Source organism: Galleria mellonella, unplaced genomic scaffold (assembly GCF_026898425.1).
Source record: "Galleria mellonella isolate WM207_F2 unplaced genomic scaffold, CSIRO_AGI_GalMel_v1 utg158, whole genome shotgun sequence".
Taxonomy (NCBI): Eukaryota; Metazoa; Arthropoda; class Insecta; order Lepidoptera; family Pyralidae; genus Galleria; species Galleria mellonella.
Genome location: NW_026442003.1, coordinates 275,396 through 287,224, shown reverse-complemented (window position 1 = coordinate 287,224; position 11,829 = coordinate 275,396). Strand labels below are relative to the sequence as shown.

The 11,829-nt window shown below is 35.8% G+C and overlaps 1 protein-coding gene across 1 annotated transcript; it reads right to left on the bottom strand.

Moving 5' to 3' along the window:
• Positions 1-1,819: 1,819 nt before the first annotated feature.
• LOC113520896 (zinc finger protein 423-like) lies at positions 1,820-11,161 on the bottom strand. Its single transcript, XM_026906314.3, has 4 exons — positions 10,777-11,161; positions 8,320-9,915; positions 6,949-7,033; positions 1,820-6,000 (listed from the first exon to the last, which is right to left on the bottom strand). The coding sequence occupies exons 1-4, from the start codon at positions 10,861-10,863 to the stop codon at positions 4,796-4,798; spliced, it is 2,973 nt and encodes a 990-aa protein (XP_026762115.1). The 5' UTR covers positions 10,864-11,161; the 3' UTR covers positions 1,820-4,795.
• Positions 11,162-11,829: the final 668 nt, after the last annotated feature.

Below are 11,829 nucleotides of genomic sequence, written 5' to 3'. Positions count from 1 at the left end.
GAGAGGGGTGAAACGAATGATTCAATAAAAAAAATGAAAAAAAAAACAAGGGAGAAGAGCAAACCTTATATTCTCTTCTCTTGAGCAGCAGGAAGGAAGGAAGAAAATGTCACGCCGACATACACAGACCACCCGTGTCTATCGGCTTGAAACCTCGTGAACTGGAGGTAGTAGCCTCCGGACCTAAAGCCGTGGTGAAGGGGTATGTCCCGAGGCCCCTACCTCGCCCGTCCACACCATCTGGCGGACCATGAGAAGACTGATTGATTGAAAATATTGTAGTACAATGATCATGTACAGTCCTTAAGTCAACTATGTCCTATCTATGTACACTTTATCTGTTGTCAATTAATTTTCTCTAGTCGTCCTAAATCATCATATATGGTACCAAGAAGAATTAAAGGAACGCTTTTACCAAGCTATATTTTATTAAAATCCCGAATACACATCCTATAACAAATATAAAAGCTAAAAAACTTAACTACTGATTACGATGATTCCTTTTGCTTCGTCAGACTTATGTCGCTTTTTGTGATAATGTCGTAGACATAAACATCATTCAGGTACCGCCGTCGGCGGAACACGCATTTGTCTGTATGAATCATAAGGCTGACGGCTGGAATAGATATACCTTCATAAATATATACTACCGTAAATTAGAGAGCGACATCTAGTTCTGAATTAAGTAAATTCATTCAATATTAAGATTGTTTCACAAAAAATTGTGGCTAAACTAATTATTTTAACGGGATCAATCTGTAAATATATCTTTTTAGTTAAAATAAGAATTTTCCAAATCGATTTAGAACTGACATGTTTTGAATTAAAACTGCTATATATATATATATATATATATATATATATATATATATATATATATATATATATATACTTACAAATTTGACCATATCCATTTAGAAAACAATTAAATAGATCAATTTGTATTCATGACTTTTTGTATTGGTCTGGGTGTATCACGAACACATATAAAAACCGCATCCAATTTGATGCAGCAGTTTTTGCGTAATACCCAACAAACAAAGCAGACAGACAAAATTTCTAAAAAATATTATTTTTATTATCTATTAGTCTTATTAAGACGCATAATGTACAGAGTCACAATTTTATTATATAAGTAAGTATTTATGTTTCAAAAGGCAGATCACACTTTACCAGGTCTGTCCACGGCCGTTATGGCCATACTTTCGATTTTATGCTCTTCTTTCCAATGAAAAAACATTTTCTTTATGATTGCCATCACTAATGCAATCATGAATATACTTATTCCAAATAATATTGTGTATAAAGCCATTTATGTGCCTTTTTAGAAGCATTTTCAACATTTTAAAAACGGTAGCCGTTAAAATTGCGTTTGACATTGTTTTGACATTTTATCACTGCTATTAATCTGTGCCACTATGTGACAATTTTACTTTTTTTATTTAGGTCTTAGAACAAGGAATTACAAAATCTTTGCTTTAGGCACCTACTTCGTTGTGATATGTTTCGGTTTATAAGTGGTTATCCCACTTAAATTACAAGGAATGGAATTATAACACCATAGTCCATAAGAATGGCAACGCGTGAAAGACATCATCGGAGTTACAAAATATTCTGTGATGTTCCATATCTATAGGCGAACGGTTACTGCTTTTAAATGGGCCGTCAGCTTGTTTTCCATTCTAGTTAAAGATTTGTTATTGTTGTTCTTAGATTCTAGGTTACATAAAAAAAGTTTAAAAATAGTACCTACTTGGCATTCTCTTTCTATGACTCCGAACAAGATAAATATAGGTCAGAAATTTTTAAAAAAGAGTAATTGATTATTTGATTTTTATTTATTCTGTTATTAAAACTAAATAATAACAATAATAATATATTAAACTTACTATTATATTTACAAGATAAATTACTAATATTTTACCAGAGGGAGACTGTACAAACGTTGTTTGCTCAAGCATCTCTGTCCTATTCGTGTTTCTGTCTGTGTATACCGGGAAGCAGTTGTGTTTTTTTTTTTTAATTGATGATAATGGAATGGTAACCCCACCCGCGCTATCGGTGTACACCGGCGGGGCACCAGTGGAGGATGATAGGTGAGGATGAAGTAGGTCAGTTAACCCATTGTGACGAATTCAACAAGAATTGTTCACGATGGTTTCCAGGGGGAACCACGTGGAGTTCGACCTGATAGGGCATATTGCTAGCAATGGGGCTGTCAAACTCCATTACTAACAATCTCTTTCCCCCCAAACAGTTGTGTTTGCATGGCTGTGTTTCGATTTGAAGGGTGGGATATGGTCGTGAATTTAGACGGTACAGAGGAATAACACCCGAGTCCTCAGGAATGGCAACGCATGAGGGGTATCATGGGCGAAACAGTATACTCTGTTATGTGCATGGTACTGCTCATGTCTATAGGCGACGGTTACCACTTTCCATCAGGTGGGCCGTCAGCTTGTTTGCCATTCAAAGTTGCATGAAAAAAAAAGAAAATAAATAAATAAATACACCATAAAATATTACAATTGTCCAGGTACCTAGTACCCATTACTTTTCCATATTTTTACACACAGGTGATGTTAAACAAAATCGAGTATCAAATGAATTGAAAAAAGATGGTTAATATGAAAGTATCTTTTGCTAAAGACTTAATGATTAATATACGATGCAAATTGCATAGATTGCAAAAAAATAATAATAAAACAAATATTTATCACTAGCGGGTAGCTAGCCCCGGCTTTGCACGGTATTTTTTTTAATGGATGATAATGAAATGGTAGCCCCGTCTGCGCTATTGGTATACGCTGGCGGGACACCAGTGAGGGATGATAGATGAGGGTGAAGCAGGTCAGTTAGCCCATCGTAACAAATTCGACAATAAACCAATCACGATGGTTTCCAGGGGGAACCGCGAGGAGGTCGACCTGATAGGGTTTATTACTAGCAATGGGGTTGCTAATCCCCATTACTAACAATCCCTTTCCCCCGGCTTTGCACGATTGTACAAAACTTTCCCCGTTTTCCGTAAATTGTTTAAACATTTTCTATTCTTCTGTAAAACAAACCTTATCCAGAAGATTACAAACACGACAAAAAAGAATTAGACAAATAACCCTTTCTGAAATGATGTAATTTTTTTTTTTATGTAGAAGACTAGCTTGTACCCGCGACTTCGTCCGCGTGATCGGGATAAAATGTAATCTAAATTCTTCTCCATAATATATGAAATAGAACGTGAATGTCAAATTTCAAGGCCGTGTGGTCCCGGCATAGAATGCCCGTATGCCTGTTTGCCACCTCAGTGGTATAAAAAAAGTTGCCCTTTAACGGAATTAAACAAATTTAAAGATGTTATAAACGCTTTGAAATACAATTAAAAGTATAATATTGCAATGAAAAAAATATATCTGTATTTAATTTTTTTACATTTTATAGCCTTATATCTAATAGTGCAAAATATAATATATGATTATTAAAATACTTGTTTAGTTTGTACAAACTGTACTCAATGACGCATTATTTTAACGTTTTGTCATGTCTCAAGGAGGTCCTGCTACTAGAACTGTTCGCGACATTGTAATCTCTTTGTATAGTTTATAGCGATATTTTATAGTTATTTTGTCATTAGTTTTTTAATCATTTAAATTGTTAAATTTATATAGGTTTTCTATGATGTATTTATAGTTTGTAAGTTGAATAAAGCATTTTATTGTGTCGAGTCCTTATTACCCGCAAATAGAAATAAGAAAAAATTGTAAAACACTAGTAATAAGGATAATTATAATAAATAAATAGACGCCAAATGGTGCCGCTCTGAAGAGTCACGCGTCCCTCTCACACTCGCCCCGTCCCGCTCGCACAGACTCACCGATGTGAGTTAGTACATGTTATCGTGCGACCGGGCGGGTATAAAGATAGGCCGCCTACCGTCGAGCGGCATGCACTCCCCATCCGATAAAGGAAATAGGAGAAACTCTTCAGAACGGAACCGGGAGCTTCAAGAAAGGAATCTTATTTATCGTTTCTCTCCAGCCTGAACCAGCACCCCTACAGTCCACGCTCACCGTACGGTCAAGCTGCACCGTTCAAGAACTATTGAGGGCAGAAGGGGAAAAATGTTGGGACACTTGATAAGACACGACGAACTTATGAACATTATAATAGAAGGTCAGATAGAAGGAAGGAGGGGGAGAGGGAGACCGAGACATAGTTACATCAGGCAGATCAAGGAAGGAGTTGGTGTCGTGTCGTATCAAGAGGTGAAGAGACTCGCTGGAAATCGTAGTGAGTGGCGAGAGCTCCACCGACAAGAGCGCAGCTCTTAAATGGATAGAAGAAGAAGTCATGTCTCAAGTATAAACACACAATACAAGTGGCTTGATCACTCATTTACTAAAATAGGTTAAGTAAATTATAATAAAATGGTACTTATGTACTTTAAATAAATAAATATTTTTATTAAAATCGGTTGAGTGATTTCAGAAACATAAAAATGAGTTTGAGACAGTTAATAGTGGCGTGACAAAAAATGACAGAACCTATCGTTAGGTTTGTGTTAGCGGTAGTGACTCCAGCGACAAACGTGCGAGTGAGTGAGCCGCGCGCTCTCAGCGACGTCTGTCGCCCGCGAGCGCTGACTATCGACTGGCTTAGCTTACAATAGGACGCGGGCTGGCCGCGCGGCACCCTAGTAGTTATTATTATTGAATTCACAAGAATGTTCATTCTACCCGCATATTTATTCTTATGAAGCATACAACCTCCTAAGGTGTCTTCTAAAGTGATTAATGCCTCACGAAGACGACGTCGACGCCTTCTCACTCGTTCTCGCCACCACCACTTCACCAGGCATCTCAACATGTGACTCCCAATGCGAGAAGTGCTCATCCAACGGAACAAAATCCTTACATTTTTTACACTTAAACTTTTTCCTCGACTTGCCGCTTTCTTTATCAATAGCTTTGACTGATAAAAACATATTTTTAATATGTGTCTTAAAGTGCAAGGTGAACGTTGAGAAATTTGTATATCTCTTCGCGCACTGTGGACACATCAGCATCTCGATATTATGCTCTTTGTGTAAATGTAATAGATATTTTTTTAACGACAGAAAATTCTTGCAACACTTTGTGCAACGGTGTGAACCAATCATGTCTGCATTGTTCAGACCATTGGAATGTTCTTTTATGTGTTCCCTGTAGTCACGTTTGAACCCTTCAAAATTACAATGCTCACACTGATACAGTTTAAATCTATGAGGTTTCCGATCTTGATTTAGAACTGTACATGTTTCTACATGTTTAACGTATAATTTGTGGAAAGCTTTGAAATCGCAGTTTTTACATTTGTAAATTTTCTTAGTGTCATTATTCCCGTTTTGTCCTTTAGCTTTACAATTGTTTATATGCAGCTTGTATTCCTGGTGTGTCGATTCAAAATCGCAACTTCGACATTTGTATATTCTTGGGACATATTGAGACTTGTCTACAGAACTATCTTCTGATGCATCATCGTTACTTAACATATCTATATCATTGTCATGTATTTCTTCTCCTATAACGTGATTCCCCTTCGTATTAATATGTTCTACATCTGTCTCAAATTCCGCTTCCTCGAATATATACAATTCTTTTTCCTCACAAACTGGTAATTTGAATTTGTTAATGTTAAATGTTAGAAACTGTGAACTGTTAGTGCTTTGCATGTCACCAGTTTCTTGATCGTTCAAAATACCAGGTGCAACATCTTTTTTGTCAATTCTATTAGTTCCATCGTAATCTGTATGTTTATTTTTAGAATTATCTGTTCCAATATCAATTATATTACTTTGGTGTGATTGTTCCGATTTGTTAAGTCCATCGTCTATGTTGTTTTGCTTCATAATATCAGTTGCACTTTTAATATTTTCAAAAATATCATAATCATCACTACCTAAATCCAAAATTTGTAATTCTTTTCCTATTTTTGTGTTATCACTTTCTGGAAAGTTTATATTTTCTGTAAATTAAAAAAAAACTCATTTGTACCAATCTTAAAACATATCTACAGACCAAAACGCGCGGGAAACACTGTCAGCTGGTTTATTTTCAAGTCTATCCTTATTAGGAGGATTGCTAGTATTGAGAACTAGTAATCCCATTGCTAGTAAAATACTGTCAGGTCCCTACCACAATCCCCTGGAAAGCATCGTGATTAATTCCTAATGATGGACGAAATTGCTTCAACCTCACCTATCAAGACTCTCTGATTCCCCGCCAGCGTATACCGAGGCGTGGTTACCATTTACCATTATCACTCAAACTGACTTCATCCCCACGTAAGTGGAGATATGATTCCATACTTATCCATTTACAAATATGCAATATAACCCCTTGCACTCCCTTGTCACCGTATTTGCGACATTGAAATGCTAACATCAAATCCACTGTCGCGGCTACGGCGACACGATTTTATTGACTCAGCGCCCTTTATAAAATAGCTAAGAAATAAATGTTTTGTTTTTATTTTATACAACTTAGAATGGCAAACAAGCTGACGGCCCACCTGATGGAAAGTGGTAACCGTCGCCTATAGACATGAGCAGTACCATGGACATAACAGAGTATACTGTTTCGCCCATGATACCCCCCATGCGTTGCCATTCCTGAGGACTCAGGTGTTATTCCTCTGTACCCTGTTCATTCACTGCCATATCTCAAACTTCAAACCGAAACACAGCCATGCAAACACAACTGCTTCACGGTTGAAACACGAATAGGACAGAGGTACCCCAGCAAACGACTTTTGTACAATATGTTACCTCTGGTTTTATTGCAACGACTCGCATTTTTCTTTCACATCACAGATATGTACTTGTAACTAATACAATGCTGGAGTTATTGACATCCTCCACGAGCTACTGGCTGGAGTGAAAAGAGTTAACAGCTAATGTAATATAAAACTCACTGATATTGCTCTGGATTGCTTTTGAATTTGATGATACACATTTAGTAGGTGATGGTTGTCGAACAAATTCTTTTAACACTATCACCTGAAATCAAATAGATAAACAATAATTTAATATTACATACATACATACATATCTGTCACGCCTGTCTCCCATTAGGGTAGGCAGAAACAATGGAACGCCAAATGCTTCGATTCAAACAAACCTCTTTCGCTTCTTCCACATTCATCAATCTTGTCATACACGCTCGCCGGTTACGGGTACTTTTAATTTGGCCCTTCTTCAGCACGTCGCCTATTTGGTCGACATACGTCCGTCTAGGGCGGCCCCTACCGACATCTCCATTCATTCTTGCTCGATAAATCTCTTTCGTAATTTTTCTTTCATCCATCCTCTCCAAATGACCAAACCAATGGCAACATTCCTTTTTCGATTTTTGTCACTACATCGTCTTTCAGTCTACACTTCTCTTAATATTACATTCACTTTAATATTACATTACACAAAAAAAAAACAATTTTAATCAAATGGTAAAATCTGTTATTTTAATTTAAAAGATAAATACTGTATCAATTTTGATAAAATTTCTATGAGGCCAAACTGTAAATATATACTTTCAGATAATAAAAGAAAAAATCCAAATCAGTTCGAGAAAACGACGGAGTTACGAGGTAACAAACATAAAAATAACATAGAACGATTCAGATTTGAGAACCTTTTTGCCGGCGTCGGTTGAAAATATTTGTATTATTGAAAAAACCATACAAATAAGGCTAAATTCACATTATAATGATGGCACGGTCCATTCTCGCCTTAACAACTAGGTAGGTTTTGGTGATGTTTTAAGAGGGATGCTGCTGCCCATCCCTCGACCATTACGAAATTTGGTTAACAAATGCAAAATTTTTTTTTTCAAATTTAACTGTCAGTTCCAGAGATTAAGTGTGTGTCGTGAAAGGCAAGTAAGTAAATAAAAGAGAGGCTTACATCCAGCAGTGGGCAGTTAATAGCTCATATGATGATGATGGTAGTAATTTACCAGAGGGAGACTTTGTACAAAAGTCGTTTGCTTGGGTACCTCTGTCCCATTCGTGTTTCTACCGTGAAGCAGTTGCGTTTGCATGGCTGTGTTTCGGTTTGAAGGGTGTGATATGGCGTGAATTTACTGGGTACAGAGGAATAACACCTGAGTCCTCAGGAATGGCAACGCATGGGGGTATCATGGGCGAAACAGTATACTCTGTTATGTCCATGGTACTGCTCATGTTTATAGGCGACGGTTATCACTTTCCATCAGGTGGGCCGTCAGTTTGTTTGCCATTCTAAGTTGTATAAAAAAAAATACGCATAGTTTAAAAAAAAATACTTACAATATCAGAATAGATGCCCGTAGGATTAAAAAAATTTGCATGTTGTGACACTTTGTGGTCTTTCATAGCTGTTGCGCTAAGAAATATCCTATCCTCAGCGCACAACTGGCATCTGTACACCGCCATGAAGTTGTCACTGTGCTTGTGTAACACATGTACCACTTCCATACATCTTTTTGCTAACTTCACATCGCAAATTCGACATTGGTAGACACTTTCAGTGATTTCCAAATGTATTTTCACTATCTTTTTTGATGGGAACCGTCTGTAACAGTATGGGCATGCAACAGACATGTTCTTCTTCCGGCACACATGCACGCAAGAGTCTATTACCCTCTGTTTGCAATGTCGACACGGTCCCAATGGCGACCAAATTGGCATATCGGACCTCACAACGTGGTACGACTTTAAATGCCCATACAAATGATTCTCGTCCCAAAAAAACATTGGGCATAATTTGCAGTAGTGCAATTTAATATTGGGCTCATTTTCAAGATGTTTCATGAAGTTGTAGTCGCAAAGGCTTTCGTGGATCTTCATTGTGGCACAGGTGGAGCGGCGTTGCTGGCAAAAACAGCATACATAATCTTTGCCGTTCTCTGCCAATGTTGGATGTGCATTGTAGTGTTTCCCACATCGCCAACAGTTCGAATCGATGGGAAAATTTCTTATGATTTCATCGTCGACATCGTAAGCCTTTATGTGACATTCCTTGAACACAGTTTCGAAGTCTATTTTTATGTCTTTGTGCATAGTGAATATATGTTCCCGAAACGGGGCCAACTCCCAATATGCTGTATTGCATACATAGCATTTATAACTTAAAGGCACCTCTCTAGAAACGGAAAAACTTTGCCAATTCTTCCACAAGTAAAGTGCGTCTTGCAATAAAGTTTCTTGCTTCAATTCCTGCTGACAAAATTGCCTAATATAGCCCCAAGAGTTGGCCAATTCTATTGCTAATATCCTATCAGCTAAATTTTTGGTCGTATTTGCAATAACTTGAGCTCGTCTAAACATCGCGAATCGATCTATTAATGATGGATCATTTGAGTTTTCATTAAAAGTTTTTGATATTTGTGGCATTTCATTTTTAGCATTTTTAGAAGCAGCTGTACCACAATTTACATTACTTGTATTTGCTAGTACATCAGAACTTACATTGGTATTGCTTCCTGATGCAACTGCATTTGAATCACGTTTATTTGCAGTTACATTATAATCATCCACTGTTGACAAGGCGAACACCTTGTATAGAGAAGTATATGACAAATCATCATCATTGTCATTTGTTGAATCATCACAATTCCCTAATAAATCACTTAAAGATTTATCCAATATTTTTTCTAATGATCCATTGTTTTTAAGTGTTTGTTTCAATGTTTTATTTATTTCATTCTCAATGAATAATTCTGTTTGTGCATATTCAGTTTCTTCATTATCATTACTTGTAATTTCATTATTTGTATTGCTAGTTTTATCAACAGTGGTTGATCTATCTTCATATAGTCTTTTCATGTCTGTTGCCAGTGAATCTTTAGAATTACTTGATAATTCATTAGAATCATACAATTTCAGTATCTTTTGGGGTATAAACTGAAAAATAATTTTAAATATATGGATAGATACTAGTTTTTTTACCCCAATCTTATAACTGGGATACATAGGTTGACCAGATTAAAGAGCAACTGTCCTCTTCTATCCCAAATATTATGCACATACACAAATTTTATAATTGGTTGAGCTATTAAGATGAGACAACAAACATACTTTTATTTGGATAACTAATACATTAGACACCTCCTTCCTTTAGAAGTCTCTTAAAGTCTTGTAATCTTATGAATATATAGGATATATCATTACAGTCAGTGCTGTAAATGTTTGTATGGATGTTTGGTTAAATCACACTTAAACAACTAGGCAGATTTCAATGAATTTCTGTACGTAGGCAAGTTATTTCCTAACTAAAAACATTAGGGTCATTATCAGCAAGTGCGAACTTCAAGTTATCAATGTGTGTGAAATATAAAAGGAATAATTTTATAAAATATCTTCTGAGAAGATGAAACTTTCTGAAGACTAAATCAAAAAAGTTCACTGAAATCGAAGACAGAAACTTCATTGTAGACCATCCTGGGATCAACCAGATGATACTGTATCTGAGATTTTCAGGCTTCGCCTGAGATTGAAATGTCAGACCCTGATTCATGGCCTGATATTATTGGTGTACCTAGGGAATCTGTGTAATGTGCATGTGCGGTGATTAATGTAAACAGTATCTTAGTCTTATGTGCTGATTTCTGTAGATGTAGCTATTTCAGATGTTAATTATACTTTAAGATTATGACAATTAAAATAGTTTTACTTCCAATCTCAACCAAGTTGTAACTTTTATAAGCTTTATTTACTTAAAATTAGCAAAATACATAGCATTTATAAAAAAAATCGTGTTTATACCTCAAATTCTTCATTACTTTCTTCTTCGAACTTTCCAAAAGCTTGTGGCGCTAACTTCGAATTTTTTCGTGTTTGTGATTTTCTCATGGCTATTTTTTTTTTATTTTTAACTGTATTTATTAAAAGATATTTGTACTCGTCTATTAATTCCACACGTAAATAAACATTAGAAATTTGTAGCGTTTCACTTGACACTTTCAATAGAAAACATTGTCACCTGTAATCTCATTTAATACATACATAAATACATTTCAATACTTTTTTACTTTTAATAACTGTATATTTCATTAGTTTTAAGTGATGTTAATGCAATGTTATAAAAACGCTAATGTTTCTATTAAATAAAAAAACATATAAAAAAAGTAAAAATTTGACAGTAGTAGTATTATTTTATGTACAATGGAAAACGCAAAGGAACTAAGCCATATAGTAAACATTTGACAATTTGACTTTAGGTTTAGATTTTTTTTCCAATATTGCCAACTGAGAAACATAGATTAAAGAAACTAAATATGCTTATTAAGATTTTGTAACTAAATTACTAAAAAAATCATTAATATAAATGTAGAAGAATTGAACTAAATTGCTAGCACTAAACAATTTAGTTACCAAATTGGATGCGGTTTTTACTGTCGAGTTCCTGAAGGTCCTTAAAACCATAAAATCTGGCGTATTTATTTTGATATACCTAGATAGTATATCAAAATGAATGCACCAGATATGTAGTCTATTTTATAGATTTTCCTACTTCTAATATCAACGCGTACAAATTAAAGGCAAAGAAAGGCAAGAAGCTAGTTCAAATATAGTTGTTGGGAAAGGGATTGTTAGTAATGGAGACTGAGAATCCTATTGCTAGCAATATACCCAACCAGGTCGACCTCCTCGCGGTCCTCCCTGGAAAATATCATGGTTAATTCCTGATGAATTCATCATGATGGGCTAACTGGCCTGTTTTCATTCTCATCTATCACCCTTCACTGGTGCTCCGCCAGCGTATCCCGTTAGCGCAGGCGAAGTTACCATACCATTTTCACCCGTCAAAAAAAAATT

What these genes read in the sequence shown, in the direction of transcription:
- LOC113520896 (XM_026906314.3), bottom strand. Translation starts at nt 10,863, where the DNA reads ATGAGAAAATCACAAACACGAAAAAATTCGAAGTTAGCGCCACAAGCT. An exon ending in CGGGCATCTATTCTGATATT is followed by an intron (nt 7,034 to 8,319) that starts GTAAGTATTTTT and finishes ATTTGATTTCAG; the next exon opens with GTGATAGTGTTAAAAGAATT. An exon ending in AGCAATCCAGAGCAATATCA is followed by an intron (nt 6,001 to 6,948) that starts GTGAGTTTTATA and finishes TTTAATTTACAG; the next exon opens with AAAATATAAACTTTCCAGAA.